Source organism: Ricinus communis, chromosome 1 (assembly GCF_019578655.1).
Source record: "Ricinus communis isolate WT05 ecotype wild-type chromosome 1, ASM1957865v1, whole genome shotgun sequence".
Lineage (NCBI taxonomy): Eukaryota > Viridiplantae > Streptophyta > Magnoliopsida > Malpighiales > Euphorbiaceae > Ricinus > Ricinus communis.
In genome coordinates, this window is record NC_063256.1 from 34,534,204 (window position 1) to 34,556,107 (window position 21,904).

At 31.6% G+C, this 21,904-nt stretch overlaps 2 protein-coding genes and 1 pseudogene across 2 annotated transcripts; all 3 read right to left on the bottom strand.

Moving 5' to 3' along the window:
- Positions 1 to 219: 219 nt before the first annotated feature.
- LOC8268801 (cytochrome P450 71B34) lies at positions 220 to 2,169 on the bottom strand. The gene is made up of 2 exons (XM_015721804.3): positions 1,236 to 2,169; positions 220 to 956 (listed from the first exon to the last, which is right to left on the bottom strand). The coding sequence occupies exons 1-2, from the start codon at positions 2,136 to 2,138 to the stop codon at positions 333 to 335; spliced, it is 1,527 nt and encodes a 508-aa protein (XP_015577290.2). The 5' UTR covers positions 2,139 to 2,169; the 3' UTR covers positions 220 to 332.
- A 14,598-nt stretch (positions 2,170 to 16,767) lies between these two features.
- LOC125368792 lies at positions 16,768 to 19,266 on the bottom strand (annotated as a pseudogene).
- A 126-nt stretch (positions 19,267 to 19,392) lies between these two features.
- Positions 19,393 to 21,660, bottom strand: LOC8268800 (cytochrome P450 71B10-like). Its single transcript, XM_048370339.1, has 2 exons — positions 20,718 to 21,660; positions 19,393 to 20,115 (listed from the first exon to the last, which is right to left on the bottom strand). The coding sequence occupies exons 1-2, from the start codon at positions 21,657 to 21,659 to the stop codon at positions 19,492 to 19,494; spliced, it is 1,566 nt and encodes a 521-aa protein (XP_048226296.1). The 5' UTR covers position 21,660; the 3' UTR covers positions 19,393 to 19,491.
- Between the last annotated feature and the right edge of the window lie 244 nt (positions 21,661 to 21,904).

Below are 21,904 nucleotides of genomic sequence, written 5' to 3' on the forward strand. Positions count from 1 at the left end.
GAGTAGCAGATACTTTTATTAAAACTTAAATTTTTTTTAATATAATAAAAAAATACAGAGATTGAGTTATATATTAGACCAAACCAAATGAATAAATAGTATTTACCCTTTTATATTAACTGTCCTAGCTAATTAAGGTGTGTATCTTATTTTTAACTAAACTCTCTTTTGTCTCTTTTATCTCTTTTATAGATTATTTTTCTTTAAATATTTAACATATATATTTATAAATGCATTTAGTAACAACATTTTTATAAATAAGATAAATCATTTATTGGTACAGTTTATCTACACTATTAGTGTATAAAGCAAAACTAATAGCTAGTATACAATTAATCTCTTGACACATGTTGATATGCAGTTGGCATAAGCAACAAAGGTTCTTTCTTATAAATAGCAAGACCGGGTGCTTCTTCCATGTTGATATCTTCCATCTTCATGTTACAAGGCAATCTCCAATTAAAACAAAACAAAAGATTTGCAAGTGCAAGTTCTACAATAGCTATTCCCATACTGATGCCAGGACAACCCCTTCTTCCACCACCAAATGGTAATAGTTCATAATGCATCCCTCTATAATCAACAGAACTGTCTATAAATCTCTCAGGATAAAATTCTTCAGGGTTTCTCCATTTTGTTGGATCTCTTCCTATTGCCCACACATTAACTTGAATTCGAGTTTTGGGATGAACATCATAGCCATTGATGGAAAATTGTGTCATAGTTTCTCTTGGAACTACTAGGGGGCCAGGTGGGTGTAATCTCAAAGTTTCTTTCAAAATCAGCTTTAAGTATTCGAACTTTTCAATCTTACTTTCACATACTTTTCTTTTATCTCCAATGCAATTTCTTATCTCTGTTTGTGCTTTCTCTATTACTCTTGGATTTCTAATTAGTTCTGACATAGCCCATACTAAGGTAGTTGCGGTACTGTGCACTCCAGCTAGAAAGATATTCTGATAAAAAACAAATATTTTACCATAATAAACTCAAAACTAAAAATTATGTGGATTATACTAAACATTGAGTATAGTTTTCCTGAAAAGTAGGAGTCCTATGCTACAATGACTTGAGTGGCGTCAGGTTGGTTTATAATCCAGTATAACATGACTTGAGTTCCATTCCATGGGAGTAAATTGTTTCTATAATGACATTTTTCTTAAAAAGAAAATGGATATATGTAAAACGAGTTATATTATAAATAAATAAGTAAATTGAAGAACCACTTGGCTTACCATGAGAATAGCCTTAATATTATCTTTAGAAAATTGAAAACCTCCAGACCGTTCACGGTGCGATTTCTCCAGTTCAAGCAAAACATCAATGATATCTTCTTCTTGTTGAGTCTCATCTCTTGTTCCTTTTTGGATGTGATCATCAATGACCTTCTGGTAGAAAGTATCAAATTCTTGAAAGCTTCTTTCAAGTCTTGCATGGAGACCAGTTATTCTATCAACAATCCAACCTACATAAGGAAAATAATCAGCTGCATAGAAACTCCCCAACAAAGCAACAGCTTCACGAATCACTTCCTGAAATCTTTCATGTCCAAATCCTCTTTCCTGAAAACTTTTGCCAAAAGCTACTCTACATATTATATTAGCAGTAAGGGTCATAGCTTTTTCACTGAGATCTACAGGAGAAGAAGAAGATTTTAAAACGGAATCAATTAGCAAAGACACCTCTTCTTCCCTAGCGAATTTGAAAGATTGCACTCTTTTAATACTAAAGAGTTCAAGAACACAAAGCTTTCTCATATCCCTCCAGTAATCTCCATACGGTGTAAAAGCTATATCAAGATAGCTGTAAGATAGCTTTCCAGCACCAGTTAAAAGAGGTCTGCTACAACTGCTGAGATCATGAGTTTTTAGGAGTTCTTTTGCTGCTTCTGAAGAAGAAATAATGACAGTCGGAACACGACCGAGTTTTACAAGCATGACAGGACCATATTTCTTAGAGTATTGCCATAAAGGTTGATGAGGCAATACTCCAAGTTGGTGAAGATTGCCTATGATTGGGAGGCAAGGAGGGCCTGGGGGATGATTCTTGGTATGTGTCTTAACTTGTAGTTTCTTTTTCAAGAAGAAAAGGCATAGAGGGAAGAGTAAAAGAAGAGAAAGTAGCCAAAGAGAAGCCATGGATTTGATGTTTTTCTTTCTGGTTTTAGTGTTAAAGTTTCATTTTAATTTATAGTAGCTATTAGCCGAGACTTCAAATTATACAAATAATTCAGTGGCATATTTGAGTGTGCCATGCTTTTAATATTATTTGATATTAATGGATACTTGTTTGTTGCGCGGATGGTTTCTATAATTATAATTATAAAATAATTTCAATTTTTAAAAAATTGGAGCTATTAAATTATAGGAGATTCTTAGTTAGGCTTGATTTATACACCATAACTAATACGAGAATGACACGTATAAGTGTTTTATATTTTGGTATTGAATGATTAACACATATTTTATCATGTAAAATAAATAAAAATGAGTCAATTATCTATCGATTTAGTGTATAAGTGGGAATATACACTAAGTCTAAATAAAAAATTTCTTAAAATATTTTATATATATATAATTTAATTAATATATATACATATAATAAATTTTTTAAAAATATATAATTCAGTGTCATAATTAAATATAATATTAGAAGATTACTTCCTTATAAGATTGCAATATCTTAGAATTCTTTCTCTTTTTTCTCCTATATTATCCATTAATAAATTAACTACATTTATATTACTAATAAAAATATAGCTAATATTGCTATTCTTTATAATTATAATAATTATGAAAAGTAATTTATTAATTAATGTATTAATTATATTTTATAAATTAATAATAAAATGAACATTAGCATTATATTTGCACGTCAAAATTATATCTGCATGTCAAAATTATTAAAATATATCAGAAATTTATTTAAAACCCAACATTTTTTTATAACAGATTACCACTCATCTATCAGTTAGACTCAGTAATTTGCAAATGCTTTATATCCGAAAAGCTAGAAAAACATTTCTTGTCCACTTCAATAATCTTAAAGATTAGTAAAACATTTCTTGTCCACTTCAACAAATCTTAAGAAGGTTTTGGTCAATTGATTTTTAGATTTTGTATTTGGTTTCTTTATGCATTTTTGGCTTCATGTGCACTTTTTCTCTTTTTATTAATGTTATTTTGGAGGGAAGGAAATGATGGGGATGCTATTAACACACCACCATCAGCTCCACAATCATAGCATGATTACAGCTCAATCACAATTAAAGGGCTAATTCTTGCTTGATTAAAGGGATTATGGTCTAAGTTTTTATATATTCTTTTTTTTTAGTATAAAATATGTACAAACCTTTCTTTGTTGCTCATGTTTAATAAAAAATACAAGTTTATATAATAGCAAATTTCTTCTTGGTACCAGAGCTGTTGTATTCTTTCCCACACAACACTAGCAACTTCATCACCCTCAAATTAGAACAAGACAATTACCCACTATGGTGAGAGTAAGTTCTGGCCCTTACGGAAAGTCAAGACTTGATCGGACACCTTAGCATTGGAATTGTGTGCGTGGACTGGATCATGGACGCGAGTCAGGAAGGCTCTTTTTTCTTAATCTGCCACGACCACATATGAGAGTACATTATAAAACTGCTGAACCAAAAATAGGCTCAACAACAACGGGTGACTATACATCGGCAACTGACAAAATCATAGCATGGAGAAAGTCAGATCGACTTTTTCGTGGATGGCTTATTAGCACTCTTTCTGAAGTACTTGGTGTTGTCATAGGCCAAGAATCATCCAAATGCTCTTAAAAAAACTTATGCTCAAGACTCCCATGAAAGAGAATTTACTCTTTGTCAACGACTGAAATACCTTTGCAAAGATGACAACGTCACCATTGGTGAATATATTCGCAAATTCAAAAGCATTTGTGACAACCTAGTAGCAATAGAAAGTCTGGTAACTGACAAAGTTAAGTTTTTTTCTCTTCTCATAAGCCTAGGATCAAAGTACGAGTCCTTTACCACAACCATATTAAAACCACACCCTTCTTTCCCTGCCAATAATCAACTCATCAACTTGCATTTATTGGACAAAAACAAAAATATGGTTTTTTATAATTTCAAGTTTTAAAACAGTTTTAATTCTAACATTGGCGACTTACAAGTAAATAATCAAATAACCAACAATTTTGGTGAATAAACAAATCACACTAACAACAAGCAAGACTCTAAGAATCGCAGACCACCTCCATCAGGACAACATCGAATGATATCCACAGAAAGAGAGATGTATCGAAATGAAACTTGTCAAATTTGAGGAGTTATAGGACATGTTGCAAAAATATATTAGCATTTGTCTAAGCATATACAAACTCAAGATGACGTTCCAAAGGCGTTAGCTGCATTCACTCTTGACAACATAACCCTTGACACCGAATGGGCATCTGACACAAGAGCCTCTCAACACATGACATGTAATGCTGGTATGTTAAAAAATATATATCCATATTTTAGTAATGATTCCGTGCTCATTGGAAAGGGCTCCTACTAGAAATTAGGTCCACTGGTGATGCTAGCATTAGAAGTCATAATCAAGTTCTACCCTTAAAGATGTTTTGCATGTACCAAATCTAGATAGAAATTTATTATTTGTTAGTCAGCTTACAGACTATTATCCTGTGAATTGTGAATTTTCTAATATGGATTTCTGTATCAAGTAAAGGGAGACATATCACAAGGTGAAGGCATGACAACGCAATGGTGATCTCTATGTTATTTCCAGTCCACATGAGTTATATTTCTCTCATAGGTTCAAATTCGGCATAGCTGAGTTGTGGCATTAGCGGCTGGGTATCCCAAACATCTACTCTTAGGTTGTGACAACAAAAGGGGTTGATTAATGTTCAAGGAAATTAGCTACAATCATGGCGTGGCATACGCTGCAACTGCGATTACATGCTTAACTTATCTTCTCAAAGATCTTGGTGTTCGCCTCCAGTTCTATTATGTGACAATATCCATGCTCTACATATGACTATCAATCCCATCTTCCATGCCTGAAGCAAGCATATCGAGCTTAATTATCACTTTGTGCATGAATGAGTCTCACTCGGTTTTCTTATCACCCGACATATCTCTACTTCTTCTCAAGTATCAGATATTTTCACTAAGCCAATGTCTAAAGCTACACTTGCTCTTCATCGTCTTAAACCTTGCCTCCAGCCTTGGCACAATTTGCAGGATGATATTAACACATCACCAGGTCCACTATCAGAGCAAGAAGAAAATTTTTTGGAATGATAAGGATGCACAAAATCCTCATATTAATTCTTCAGATATGTTCTTGGGTGACTTGATTGACTTAAGTACAGCTTAATCACAATCAAAGGGATAATTCTTACTTGATTAAAGGGATATGTTCATATATATATATATATATATATGTATATTGTACAAACATTTCTTTGTTGCTCGCGTTTAATAAAAGATATAAGTTTAGTTTATTTTTAATTTCTTCTAACCCTGCGAAAGTGCCAGCCTAGATGCTAAAAGCACATGCAAAAGCCGTCACCCATAGCAATTTATGGTGAATTGATAATAGATCATACGTTGCTAAACTAATCCTTGAAAAATGCTTTAGTTATCAATAATTATGTTCTTTGCCAAGATCGTGATGGACTTTACGACGGATAACATATTATTTTCCTAATGGAATGACATCATGATATTTAAAGATGGATGGCAGTTCTTGGTAATGGCAGCGACAAGATCAGTTTGCTAATTCAATTAACATATACTCATTGCTTACCATCTTAGCAATGAATTACCAATCCAAAGCTAAGTATAGCGAGCATCTTTCCCTCGTAAAGCATTCGCTTCTTTATCGACAGATAATGGTGTGATGTGTTTTAGTGACGACCTGTATAACAGATTTTCACAAATTGAGAGAAGAAAGGGGAATTTTCCCTTTTGGATTCATCAATATCAAAAATTATCTCTTACCTCCTATGTACATTGTTTCTCATATACACAGTAAATTAACACAAAAAATATCTTACTAGTTTTATACGTGTCTAGCTTCTATTGGTATCAATATATATTCTATTAGCCCCCCTCAAGTTAGAGCATACGGATTCTGGATGCCCAACATAGAAATTGAGGATTGGAACAGAGTTGTAGAAAGAGGCTGTGTAAAGGAATCAGTTAGTTGCTTTGATGAAGAAACATGCATAAGATTGATGACACCATGTTGAATCTTCTCTCAGATGAGGTGGTAATCAATTTTTATATGTTTGGTCCTCTCACGATATACTGGATTCTCAACAATTCTGATGGCAGACAAATTGTCACAATACAGATTTGCTGGAGAAAAGGGAAGCTACAAATCCTGAAGGAGAAAGTGAAGCCATTGTATCTCACATGTCATTACAGCTATAGCTCTATATTCTGCTTCACTTGAAGAACGTGAGACTGTTTGTTATTTTTTTTAATTTCTATGAGATCAATGCTGAACCCAGAAAAACACAGAACCCAGTGATAGACTTTATGGAATCAGGGCATGAAGCCCAATCAGAATCACTGAAAGCTTTAAGCTTGAGATCACCTTATGGTGGGAAAAATAAACCCTGTCCTGGAGTCCCTTTCAAGTATTTGAGAAGTCTATGAGTTACTGTCAAATGAACATCTATAGGGGCTTGAAGGCATTGAGATAATTGTTGCACTGCATATGCTATATTAGGCCTAGTATGGGTTAGATACAACAGCTTGCCAAATAAACTTATGTATGCTGTAATGTCTTGTAGAACCCGCCCCCGCCCCCGCCCCCCCATCCCCCACCCACGTTCTAGACAATTTCTCAGTAGATGCTATTGGTGTCAATACTGGCTTTGCTCCCAGAAAACCAGTCTCTTTCAGAATTCTAAAGTGTATTTTCTCTGGCATAGATTAATACCAGTTTTGGACTTGGCAACCTCAAATCCAAGAAATTTTTTTAGTTCTCCAAGATCCTTAATTTAGAAAGTATCATGAAAGAACCTTTTTATCTTTATAATTTCTGTCATGTTTGAACTTGCTAAGACAATATCATCGACATAAATAGATAAAGCAATAAAGTTTGATCCAGTATCTTTAGTAAAGAGAGAGGAGTCTGAAGCAGCATGTTTAAATTCTTGAGTATGCAATGCATCAGTCAACTTTTCATTCCATTTCTTGCTTGCTTATTTCAATTCATACAAGCTCTTCTTTAGTTTGCAAACCGTATTATTCTGTGTAGGTTGAAAACCAGGAGGCAAATCCATGTATATCTCCTCTTGTAAGTCACCATGCAAAAATGCATTAGTGATATCAAGCTGACAAAGATTCCAGTCCTTTGCAGCAACCACAACCATAAGAGTTCTGATTGTGGTGATCTTTGCTAGAGGACTAAATGTATCAAGAAAGTCAATTTCAGATCTTTGAGTATATCTTTTAGCCACTAGTCTTGCTTTGTATCTTTCTAGAGTTCCATATGCTTTAAGCTTTGTTTTATGCACCCATTTACAATCAATAGTCTGCTTATCCTTGGGTAAAGAAACTAATTCCTAGATATTATTTTCCTCTAAAGCGGCTATTTCTTCAGCCGTTGCTTGTTTTCAACAAGTATGTGAAATTGCCCGATTATAATGTTTTGGTTCAGGTATTATTGCTATATTACATATATAGGACTGATACTGGGTGAAATTTTTTTCATAAGATAGAACTTGAGAAATACTATGTGGTATGGTTCTAGGTTTTGGCAAAGAAACTTTAAAATCTTAAAATTTTGATGGTAAATGAATAGTTGTAGTAGGTCTGTAAGAGGGTTGAAAAAAAGTACCTGAATCAATTGGAAGAGACTGTATTTCAAAATGAATGAAGTGGATCAACTGTGTGAATTTGCCCTTTTAAAATCTTCAAGTGAACTTTCATTTTGATAAACAGGAATAATAACATCATTGGATGGTATTGTAGTAAAATTTTCTTTAAAGGGAAACTTGTTTTCTGTAAATGTTAAATCTCTAGAAATAAAAATACTTTTATCCTCTAAATTGTATAATCTGTAACCTTTAATGTTTTTAGGAAAACCAATAAAAACACACTTAATTACTTTAGGATGCATTTTTATTTTAGGATAAAGTAAAACAGAAGCAAATGCTAAACAATCAAAGACTTTGAGCTGATCATAAGAAGGTTTGACTTTAAAAAGGATCTCAAAAGGAGTTGACTGGTTTAAAACTGGTGTTAGAGTCCTATTAATTAAAAAAAAAAAAAGCATGCAGGATACAATTAATCCAAAAACAAAGAGGGAGATTGGCTTGAATCCTTAAACTCCGTGCGACAAAGAGAATATGTTATGTTTTCTCTCAACAATACTATTTTGTTGAGGCGTATAAGTCAAAGAACTTTGATGAACAATCCCTTTTGATTTGTAAAAATCGGTCATTTCAAGTTCTTTGCCATTATTGGCTCTAAAGCATTTAATCTTGAAAATTGAGTTTCAACAATATGGTAAAAATCAATGATCAAATTTCTAGTTTCTGACTTAAGCTTCATAGGATAAATTCATAGGAATCTGCTCTTGTCATCAACTATGGTTAAAAAATATGAATGACCATATATACTTTTGACAAGAAAGGATCCCTAAATGTCTAAATGTACAAGATCAAAGACTGAAGTAGAAAAAGAATTATTGACAGGAAAAACATGCCTTTTTTGTTTAGCCAAATGACAAACTTCACATTTAAAGTAATTATCATTAATCACAAGTATTATGAAATTTATCCAGAAATTTCATTACTTATTTAGAAGGGTGGCCTAGTCTGTTATGCCACAGAGTAAAAGCAACAACATTACAACTAACAGGAAAGGAATTTAAAAACTTCTCAATATCTTCTTATTGTAAAAGCTGATATAATCCATTCATTTGTCTAGCTATACCAGTCATCTTCTAAAGTTTCATGTTCTGAATATAACAAAAATTGGAAGAAAAATTGAGAGAATAAAGGTTATTTTTGGTTAACTGTGAAGTGGAGATGAGATTAAAGGCAAAATTTGGTATATAGAAAATCCTATGAAGAATCAAAGAAGGTGATAATTCAACATGCCTATATGTGTAACCTGAACTAATTCATTATTAGGCAACTTCACATATTTATCAAAAACTTTGTAATGCCTTTTGAAAAAGCTGAGAGAATTAGTAATGTGATCAGTAGCTCTTGAATCTACAATCTGTTTACTATTATGGAATTGCTTATAAAAACACAAAACAATACCTTTTTTAGTAATAGGATCGAAGACAGAAGATAAACCATTGATATGAGAAGTGGCTGCATTCTGAGAATCAATTGCCTTTTCTTGAATCATGGATATCAGACTATTATATTGATCCATTGTAAAAGTAATAGGACCATCATCACCAGATTTGTTAAAAGAGTTATGATTTTCATAATTCATTTGATAGATCATCTGTTCAGTAGTTGAAAAATTCTGACTGTCAGAAGGAAAAGATGTAACCTGGTTTATAGAACTCTGAAAATTCTTACTTGCTCCCTTGTATCCAGGTGTGAATCCATTCTTTCTATAACATTTATCAACAGGATGATCATATATTCCATAGAAAGTACAGGTAGGTCTCTTGGCCCCATTATTTGAAAAATTTCCAGAATTGCCAAAAAATCTCTTTTGACCATTAACAGGGTTAAACTACTGGTTTCCTATCTTTGGCCTAGAACCACTCATCATATTTTGAAAACCATTACTACCATTCATATTCTTCATATGTTGATTATGTCCAAGGTTAAATCCAGTTGTTCTATTTACAGCATTCATATTGAATTTCCCAGCAAGCAGTATATTTGAATCACTTGAAACTATAGCAGCACTTAAAGATCTTTCATGTTGAATCACAATAGCAAAGATTTCATTCATATAAGGTATTGATTTCATCATAAGAATCTGAGACTTTTGGATATAAAAGTTCTCATTTAACTTTTTAAGAAACTTTAGAATAAAATCTTATTTCCTATACTTATTAGCAGAACATTCACAAACATGTAGATGCCTTAAATTACATATCTCATTCCATAAGATCTTCAAATTGGGTATGATAAGCAGTAACAGAAATATTATCTTGTTGCAGAGAGAAGAATTCCTGTTGAAGATCAGAAATCCTTATAAGATCCTCTTGTAAAAAGCACTCATAAAGGTCTGCTCAAAGATCGTATGCATAGTCTAACCACATTATACTTTGCCCAATTTCTGTATTAAGAGACCTCTGTAACCAAGAAAGCACAAGATTGTTGCATTTCAACCAAGCATTGTAAGAAGGATCTTCTTCCCTGGGGACTTTAATTGAACCATCAACAAATCAAAATTTGTTCTTTGAAATCAAAGATATCTTCATAGAACATGGCCAGCTATGATAGTTGTTGCCAGTTAACTGGGAGGAGGTTGACAAGAGAGATGGATTTTCATTTGGGTGAATATAGTATTCACTATCCTGATCATCGATCTTGAAGATTTGTGTAGAATCAAATTCTTCAGTAACCATTGAAGAAATTGATAGGAAATCACAGATGTGATTGAAGAAGAAGAGAACAACACCGACTATAGCTACAAGGAAAAAAAAAACAATGGGAACAGTCTGTGATGGAGAACACCAGCTGCTCTAACACCCTGTGCTCATGTATCCGGACCACAACCCACTCAAAAAACAACAAAAATCTCACACAGCACAATCTTCCCCAAAAAAAAAATGTGAAACAAACTTATTACTTCTGTTTGCACTAACAATACCCAAAAATAAATTTCCGTCAGCTCAAGTAGCAAATCCTTCAGCACCAGACAAACACCGTCCTGCTCACCAACTGTTCAACTAAATTCCGAATAGAAACCTTGAAAGTTGAAAGAACCATAGGCAAGAAAGGAGGGACTAAAAAGCCACCATAAACGCCAACTCCAAGTCACACATCAATCTCCTTGAGACAAGAAACAAACGGCAGCCACACCGAGGCACCACTTTAAGCACCACCGATGAAGCCAACTATGTCCACCATCTTTGCTTATTTTCCAAAACAAATCGAAATGAAAAAGGACCAAAGAATCAGTCATCGCCGTCGCCCATATGACCTCAGTTCACTACCATCTTTACTTGTTGTCACTGTCGCCATCGCACATCCAACCTCTAGTTTGGGTAGAGAGCGAAATAAGGAAAAGAAAAGGGAGAAACAAAGGAAAAGGAGAACAAAGGAGAAATAAATCATAATTTCAATTGAATAGAAAGAAAGGAAGGAAAAAATAATGCTCTGATGCCATGACAGATTCTCACAAATTGAGAGAAAAAAGGGGAATTTTCCTTTTTGGATTCATCAATATTAAAAATTGTCTCTTACCTCCTATGTATACTATTTCTCATATGCACAAAAAGTTAACAAAAAGAATATCTTACTAGTTTTACACGTGTCTAGTTCCTATTGGTATTAATATATATTCTATTAAGCGTCTGTTGCTAAATTTAGTGAGAGACGAGCATTCCTTTGCTAAATTATATAATGGGCTTTTTGCTAGTAATTATTATTTTAGAAAATTAAAGTGGTCCATTGCACATCTATTGATAATTTTTTTTTTCTAAATATCTTTTTTTTAGTTATAAAATAATTGTGTTATAAAACAAGAATATTATAACATAAAACTCTCTTAACATACTAACATATTATAGAAAAATTAGATAATATTATAAAAATAGTTTACAACTAATAATATAGTACATGTAAATACATAAATAAAATAAAGTAAAACATCTAATCTTAATATGTCTGTTGTGTCATTCAGATGGAAATATAACGACGGAGGATGAACTGTGTCCACCATCTTTGCTTATTTTCCAAAACAAATCGAAATGAAAAAGGACCAAAGAATCAGTCATCGCCGTCGCCCATATGACCTCAGTTCACTACCATCTTTACTTGTTGTCACTGTCGCCATCGCACATACAACCTCTAGTTTGGATAGAGAGCGAAATAAGGAAAAGAAAAGGGAGAAACAAAGGAAAAGGAGAACAAAGGAGAAATAAATCATAATTTCAATTGAATAGAAAGAAAGGAAGGAAAAAATAATGCTCTGATGCCATGACAGATTCTCACAAATTGAGAGAAAAAAGGGGAATTTTCTCTTTTGGATTCATCAATATTAAAAATTGTCTCTTACCTCCTATGTATATTGTTTCTCATATACACAAAAAATTAACAAAAAGAATATCTTACTAGTTTTACACGTGTCTAGCTCCTATTGATATTAAAATATGTTCTATAAAGCGCCTGTTGCTAAATTTAGTGAAAGACGAGCACTCCTTTGCTAAATTATATAATGGGCTTTTTGCTAGTAATTATTATTTTAGAAAATTAAAGTGGTCCATTGCACATCTATTGATAAATTTTTTTTCTAAATACCTTTTTTTTTAGTTATAAAATAATTTTGTGTTATAGAACAAGAATATTATAACATAAAACTCACTTAACATACTAACATATTATAGAAAAATTAGATAATATTATAAAAATAGTTTACAACTAATAATATAGTACATGTAAATACATAAATAAAATAAAGTAAAACATCTAATCTTAATTTGTCTGTTGTGTCATTCAGATGGAAATATAACGACGGAGGATGAACTGAAGCTAAAAACTGGATGCCACATGCCATCTCTGAGTTATTAGCCCTCGCTTCTCTTCCTTCCTGCATCTGCCATTACATTGTTGCCCTCTACTACTATATCATTTCCTGCATCTCTTATAAAATAGTAGCCCGTATAAGCATTATGTTCATAATGCGAGATGTGGCAGTGGATGAAGAGACTTTTAAAATGCTGATGCTTCGGCACCCCGGCCGCATACTCAATGCTTCATCTTTTTGCCTGCAGCCTCTAAGACTAAATACTTCATATCCGATTCATGCGGCCCCATGGACCCCTCTTGCTGCCTTCTCACAAATGAATTTACAAAAATTATATTCATAAGTAGAACAATTGGTGCATCTTAGTTTACATTATTAATGTACAAAGAATAGCCTGTTAGTTAAAATTAACTAGCCATCTATCACATATTTACTTTTTAGACACAAGTTTGTATGTAGCTGGCACAAGCAATAGAGGTTCTTTCTTACAGATAGTAAGATTAGGTGCTTCTTCCATCACTATTAAACAAATTGCATTTAGCGACGGATGTTGCCATCGCTAAACAAAGGGGTGGCATTAGTAAAATGAAAAAGCCACGAACATATGTTACAAAAGTAATGATGTCGTGGGCTGGCTATTGCTAGATTTAGCCACGATACCACCGTCAGTTAAAATAAAAAATGACGATGCTAAAAGCGTAGTTAGAGTGGCACATAATTTCAAATTAGCGACGCATAAACTTGTCACAATGCCATCGGTAGATTTAGCAACGGAAATGTGCCTCCCGTAGAAGTTTTCCAGTTTTTTTTTTAAAAAAAATAAATAACGTTGCTAGTTCATCGCTAAATATAGAATCTTACTTTTTTTTACCGTTCCTAAATTTAGGAAATCATTTTAAAAAATTTAAAATTTTTTATAATTAATAATGAATATAATACTAATTATATTTTACTGATTTATTAATTAAAATTGAGGAATATGCATAATAAAATTAATTTTTAAATTAGTTACATAAAATATAATAAAACTAATCAACTAAAAATAAAATGGTATAGGACAATAATATTAAGCTTTAAAATATATAAAAACATAATAAAACTAATAATTTACAATAAATAATGTTCTAGGAAAATGAAAAATAGTTGGCTAATCGAAGGCAGTCTAAGAGTCGTCCTGATCAGCTATAATCGGATTCGACGTAAAGGTAGGAGAAGCACCGAGTGGTGGAACGATCCCAATATCAAACATTCGTATTATGTCTTCCTCGTTGGCTCATGCTCAACTATACGAGTTTTATGTATCTTAATTAAGTTGAATCACTCAATAATTATTTTTCCAAAACGACCCTGAACTCAATTCTGAAATTTGAATGACCAAATAATGATATGCTTTAATTTCTATATGCATGTTCATTTTCATATTATCTTTTCTTCTCAAGTAGGAGCACAATTTTTAAAAGTCTTAAAAGGGTGGTTGTTATTCTGTTTATTAGTGCACAGTCCAAGGGCAAACAGTTTTTGTTTGTTCTTGTCTTCTTCCTGTTCCAATTTGTCAAGAATAACTTTTCTTTCAGCATCTAATAATCAGATTATTACTTGTTAATTCCTCCTAAAAAGAATATTATTTTCGAAATTTACATACACAGAGATAGGAAAATGGTGAGGATATTAGGCTTTTATATCTTCTTCTCTCTTAAATTATATTTTTTCTAGAGCGATTCCATCAAAAACTTTTGACTAAAATAATTATTTTATTTCTTAAATCTTTTTTTTCGATTAGAATCTCGTAAGATTCTTCCTTATACGTCAAATTATATGACACTTGCACCTAAAAAATAACAATATTTTAATAATATTTTAGTCGGAATACCTAATATTATTTTATATTTATTTATGTAATTCAAGTAGAGTTTATGTCTTTTCTTAGAAAAAAGGAAATGAATTATCTATAATTAAATTTCAGGACTATTAGTCTTACATAATAATATATTAAGCAATTATACTTTTTAGGTTTATTTTTATTATAAATGATTAAGCAGTAGAATTTAATCTTGTCGGCTAGAATGGTTACCATGAATATTTTTAATTTTTTTTGAAGAAAAAATAATGCCTGCAATAAAATAGAAGGACTAATCATTTATTTCTTTTATCGCTCCAAACATGTCAAGATTAGCATTGATGGTATGTAAATATAACTCGTTGATCAAACAACTATTCAGAATTCCTAGAGCTCCTTGTCAGGCTTGTTGGAAAACCGTTGTCGGACTTGATTAATCGTTCTTTGTTGTTCAAAATGAATGGTTTCATTTTTCTAATTTTCTAATTGTTCCAAAGTCTTATAAGTTGAATTAATCAAATTCAACTTTTCTCGTTCTATCTCAGAGTATCCATTCATTCGAAACTTATCTACTTCTATTTCCACTTTCCGTAAGCGTGCCCGGGCTTTTTCCAACTGTTCAATAGCCCCCTCACGTAGTTCTTCTGAATTTCGAATAGTATCCAAAATTCTTTGTTTTCGATTATTTAATAAATCCATTAATGAAATTAGATTATCTTTCCATTCATTGCAAAACTTCCATGATCCCTTCCCGAACCAAACATGAGTCTTTCAATTCATTTGGCTCTCACGCTCAATTACTTATATATGGGGAAATTCCCATAGCTTTTTTGACTGAAATGAGCCTATCCTCTATTCTCTATTCATATCATAATAAATATTCCAAAATCAAAATATCGAAAAATATCAAAACAAATCACTAACCCAAGACTGGAATATTTATATTCGGAGGACTCTTCTGACCAAACAAGTAATTGTCAGTAAAGTTGTTTTTCTTTTTTCTCAAATCCAAAGAATTTACTTTAATGCATAGGTTATCAACTCAACATTGGATAAGAATGAGTGAAATACTCATTTTTCAAAAAAAGGGTTTAAATCTTTTTTTCGACATGCGTGTTTTATACCGAAAATAATTTCTAACTATTCATTTTGAACTTATTTTTGTATTAACATATGTATTAACATAGTAGTAAAAAGAATACCTTACTGCATTTAGACTTTAAACAGTTTAGCTTTAACCATATTAATGGTCATGCGTTATTGGTTGATAGAGAATCAAAGCATATTTACTTTACCCATGAATCACAAACTGCTATGGTTCTTAAAGATGATTTCTTAATATATTCAGAAGTAATTCACGACATCCTGCACCTTGTCTTTCCTAGATAAAACAAAAAAGGTGCAGCTGGTTCAATCCAGCCTATTCTTGAAATAAACAACTCGCACACACCCTATTTCAAAAAAAAAATCAATACACCTTAGATTTATTGGATTTGTTGCTAAAATATCAGTATTAAATCCGAAACTCCCGGCGGATGGCCAGTGACTCAAGAAAACGAAAGAATCGGTTACATTTTTCATAGGATCTCCTTTTTTCTTGTCGACTATAGATAGACTAATTATCTAATTATATATATTTTTTATTCTATTCCACATTTTATTTCTATATATTTATATATTATATATATATATTCATTTATTAATTTATTTCTATTATTTTTAATTTTTATATTTATAGTATATTATAGATTATAGAATTTCTATTATTTCTATTTATCTGATTTTATTTGAAATATTTAATAAGTACTGTTCTTAGTAAAATTCAGTTTAGAATTTGGTACCAGGTCTCATCCTCAAATGAGTCCTTCCCGTGCCAATAAAATTAAATAAGTAATTGTAGGAATGAGATCTTGATATAATTCAAAAAGCAACAAGCAAGCCTAAGACAATAAAAGAATAAGTATTTTTTTATAAGATTAAACAAAAGGATTCGCAAATAAAAGTGTTAATGCCATAACTAGTCCATAAATTGTTAAAGCTTCCATAAAAGTCAGACTAAGCAATAAAGTACCTCGTATTTTTTCCTCTGCCTCAGGTTGTCTTGCGATACCCTCTACAGCTTGGCCCGTGGAAATACCTTGACCAACCGCAGATCCAATAGAAGGAAGCCCAATTGCCAAACCCGCAACAATATTAGAAGTGGCAGAAATCAATGGATTCATGATAAGTTCCTCGCACAAAAATAAAATTAAAGCAATGGTTAATGATACAATCAATCAATAAATTAGGACTTAATTATTCATTCCATCAATAAGATTTTCATCGAGTTCGAAGTAACTAAGAACTCCGAATTGAAGTAATAATATTATTGAATCATCAGAACCACTTCGATATCTATTTTTGAGTTCCTATCCACAAAGTTTTTTTGAATTCATACAACTTTGTTGTTTTTCCATTTCCTTCTTTGTTCCAAATCATTCTTTGAATTCAAACTTTCATTCTTTTTCTTTATTTAATCTCTTCATTCAATATTCAATTCACAGTTACAAACAAAAAGAAAGAAAGAACTTTTCTTGGAATCTCTATCTAAATCTCCAATAGTAAGGCAGATTAGATATATCTTTTAACTCGTAGATAACTAGTTAATACTTAATATTCCATATACACATCCTTCTTATATAATGTAAACCAACTATTCATATCTTAAATTCAATCGGATTCTAAAATTATTTTTTGAAACATTCACAAAAAGAAAATTGGCTTATAGCCAATATATATATTATATACACCTTGTTTGATTCCACTCTCCCAACAACACATTTCGTTTTTTGTTAATCTCAGTTTTCGTAAATTCTTCTCTTCCTTATTATTATCCCACATGGATACAATCAATCTAAACGGAAGACTTCATGAGTCTGAATCATTGCATAGAAGTTTTTGGTTGATCTAAATTCATGTAATTTCTTATTTATTAATAGTTTCTTTTGGTCAATCGTTAAATTTTAAATTAATAAATTAAATAAAATCGACTGAAATGGAAATCGCTCTATAGAACCTCATTTTTTAATCACATATTGTAAACAAATAAAGAATTCTTATTCAAACTATGACTACTAAGAAGAGAATATTCATTGGAAGAAAATAGAAATGGTCAAAATGAATTCTAGGAAAAAGATCCTTTAGATCTCTTTCCTTTTTTTTTTTTTACAATGAATTTAATATCGTAATCTTTTTTTCCTTTAGTTTTTTACTATTCCTTTAGATTGTATAGACCTTTTTATTTTTGTCAATTTATGTGTATATTTATATTCACTAAGAGTAAGTAGATTATCTTGAACAAGGCATAGATTGCCTTACATTAAAGCTAAAAAAAGACTATTTTGAAGATTAGTCAATGATGCCCTTTCATGGATTCACCTATATAAGCAGCAGCTAAAGTTGCAAAAATAAGAGCTTGAATACCACTTATAAATAATCCAAGGAACATGACACGTATAGGAACCACTAAAGGTACTAAAGAAACAAGAACAACAACCACTAATTCATCCATTTCCGAAAAGTCAAAACTAAGCGATAAAGGTTTTGTGAAATCTTCTAAAATGTTAATGGGTAAAAGGATTGGAGTTGGTTGAATGTATCTACAAAATAACCTAATCCTTTTTTGCTAAGGCCCGTATAAAAATATGCTATTGACATAAGTAAAACTAAAGCAACGGTAGTATTTATATCATTCGCAGCTGCAACTAACTCCCCATGAGGTAATTCTATGATCTTCCAAGATAAAAGCACCCCCGCCCAATTAGAAACAAAAATAAATAGAAACATAGTTCTAATAAAGGGGACCCATGGACCGTATTCCTCTCCAATATGAGTTTTGCTCACATCTCGAATGAATTCAAGAACATATTCGAAGAAACTCTGACCGCCAGTCGGAATGTTTTGTGGGTTCCGAGCAGCTACAATGGCGGAACCTAATAAGATAGCAATTACAACCCAAGAAGTAATAAGTACTTAGGCATGGACTTGGAAACCTCCTATTTTCCAATAGAAATGCTAGCCTACTTCCATACCGGATACATCATATAACCCTTTTAGTGTGTTGATGGAAAATGATAGAACATGAACATTCATATTGCCCTTTGGAAAAAGAAAACTTTAAAAGGAATTATTTTGATTCAACCATCTTTTAATATCAAATTAATATTATTTAGTATTAAATAATAATATTAAAATAAAAATATTAATAATATTAAACAAAATTAATAAAAAAACTATGTTGTATAACTTCATTCGAAAAACTTTCTTGGAATCACTACGGAAATTATTACAAAATAAAAAAAAATTGGAACATTATTTCTATTTTGATAGTTTATTTTAGTTTATTTGTTTAGTATTTGTATATTTGTATCGTTTTTTACATTCTTAAAATGAAAACGACTCTCTATTTTTCTTTAATATACCTTTTCCTTTTTACTTTTCTTTTTTACTTTTTTCTAACTTATTAGATTTATTAGTTGATTCAGTCACATAATATACTAAATTTTCGTAACAAAATACACTATATTTTTATTTATAACTTATTAGTTACTAAATTTTAATTTTAATAACACCGGCGAATCTTTTTGCGCCCTAAACTAGTTGAAAAATTTGTTGTTATTATTAAATTTAAAGTGAGGTAAGAATTTAGTTACAAATAAGAAATTTGATCCTTTTTAATATAAATGTCCATATGATTTACCTTGCACTCCTAACTAATTAAGATATGTGTAGTTTTTTAACTAAACTCTTTTATCTATTTTTCTCTTTTATATATTCTTTTAATATTTAAAATGCATTTTTGTACATATATTTAGTAACAACATTTTCACAAATAAGATAAATCATCATTGGTATAATTTAGTCTACATTATTAATGTACAAAGCAAAACTTAATAGCAATAATTAACTTGCTACTATATAATTAATTTCTTAACACGGGTTCGTATGCAATTGGCAGAAGCAACAAAGGTTCTTTCTTATGAATAGACATACCGGCTGCTTCTTCCATGTTGATATCTTCCACCTTCATATTACAAGGCAAATCCCAATCAAAACAGAATAAAAGGTTCGCAAGTGCTAATTCTACAATGGCCATTCCCATGGTGATGCCAGGACAGCCCCTCCTTCCACTGCCAAAAGGTAATAATTCATAATTCATCCCTTTGTAATTAATAGGACTATCTATAAATCTCTCAGGATAAAAGTTTTCAGGATCTTTCCATATCCTTGGATCTCTTCCTATCGCCGATACATTGACTTGAATTCGAGTTTTGGGATAAATATCATAGCCATTGATACTGAATTGCGATGTAGTTTCTCTTGGAGCGAGCAGTGGGCCTGGTGGGTGTAATCTCAAGGCTTCTTTAAGGACCATTTTTAAATATTCAAGCTTTTCAATTTTATTTTCAGATACTCTTCTTTCACACCCAATGCAATTTCTTACTTCTTCTTGTGCTTTCTTCATCACTCTAGGATTTTTAATAAGTTCTGCCATAGTCCATTCCAAGACTGATGCTCCAGTTTCTACTCCAGCTAGAAAGATATTCTAATACAAAATAGAAAGATATTATTATACAAAATAGAACTTTTCTACGAAGGTAAATTCAAATCTAAGAATTATTATATGGAGTCTGGACTTCTATCTAGCATGAATCTCTATGTAATCATTATCTTTGCCAATAATATATAATTGAAAAATAATATATAAATAATATTTTAATAATTAATTAAATTTCCATAAAAATATAAAAAGAAATGATTTAAGTGATTATTTAATTTCACGAATAATAGTTATATAACTATATATTCATACAATGAATTCATTGTGTGTAGTTTTATCTTATATAATAATATTATCTCCTGCAAAAGGATTCCTACAATATAAATCCATTGTTAATTATGAGCTGAAAGACTTCTTTTATATGCAGTTAGTGGGGCTAAGTTGTGTTAACTCTTGTAGAAGAATTCCAGTAAAACATGGTTTAACTTCAGTTCCATGGGAGTAAACTATTTTTATAATGACATCTTTGTCTTTGGATTATGTAACTCATGCTTCGCTAAGCCTCTAAGAACGGAAAAAGAAAAAGCTAAATTATAAAAAATAAAATAAGAAAAAATGGAAAGAACCCGAAGAATCACTTGGCTTACCATGAGAATACCCTTAATATTATCTTTGGAAAATTGGAAAGCTCCAGACTGTTCACGGTGAGATGTCTCCAATTGAAGCAAAACATCAATTATATCTTGTTCTTGTTGAGTCTCATCTCTTCTTCCTTTTTGAATGTGATCATCAATGATCTTCTGATAGAAAGTATCAAATTCTTCAAAATTTCTTTCAAGTCTTGCATGGAGGCCAGTTATTCTATCAAGAATCCAACCTACACCTGGAAAATAATCAGCTGCAAAGAAACTTCCCATCAGAGCAATTCCTTCATAAATAACTTCCTGAAATCTTTCATGTCCAAGTCCTCCTTGATGGAAATTTTTGCCGAAAGCTGCTCTACATGTTATATTTGCAGTAAGGGTCATAATTTTCTCCTTCATATCTACTGGAGAAGAAGAAGATTTAGAAATGGAATCAATTAGCAAAGACACCTCTTCTTCTCTAATGAATTCAAAAGATTGCACTCTTTTAGCACTAAAGAGTTCAAGAACACAAAGCTTTCTCATATCTCTCCAGTAATCTCCATAAGGTGCAAAAGCTATATCAAGATGGTTGTAAGATAGCTTTCCAGTACTAGTCAAATAAGGTCTGCTACAACTGTTGAGATCATGAGTTTTGAGGAGTTCTTTTGCTGCTTCTGCAGAAGAGATGATAACAGTAGGAACACTACCAAATTTTACAAGCATGACAGGACCATATTTTTTAGAGTATTGCCATAAAGATTGATGAGGCAGTACTCCAAGTTGGTGAAAGTTGCCTATAAATGGAAGACTAGGAGGGCCTGGGGGATGATTCTTTGTATGTGTCTTAGCTCGTTTCTTTTTCAAGGAGAAGAAGAATAGAGGGAAGAGTAAAAGAAGAGAAAATAGCCAAAGAGAAGCCATGAATTTGATGTTTTCTTTCTGGCTTTGGTTTTGAAATTTCATTCATTTAATTTATAGGAGCCACTAGCCGACACTTCAAAGTTTGGGGCAATATTTGTTGCTGTAGGAGTATACGAGACACCGCGACAAATAATTCAGTGGCAAAGTGTATACAAGTGTATCATGCTTTAGCATTAGATGAAATTAGTCAGAAATGGTGAATTTACAGTGATTTTGTGACACCCATATCTAAAAGACCATAATAATAATAATAATAATAATAATAATAACAATAATAATAATAATAA

Coding starts and splice junctions, on each gene's coding strand:
- LOC8268800 (XM_048370339.1), bottom strand. CDS start 21,659: ATGAAATTTCAAAACCAAAGCCAGAAAGAAAACATCAAATTCATGGCT. Junction 20,116..20,717: donor ATATTAAGGGTATTCTCATG/GTAAGCCAAGTG, acceptor ATTTTGTATTAG/AATATCTTTCTAGCTGGAGT.
- LOC8268801 (XM_015721804.3), bottom strand. CDS start 2,138: ATGGCTTCTCTTTGGCTACTTTCTCTTCTTTTACTCTTCCCTCTATGC. Junction 957..1,235: donor ATATTAAGGCTATTCTCATG/GTAAGCCAAGTG, acceptor GTTTTTTATCAG/AATATCTTTCTAGCTGGAGT.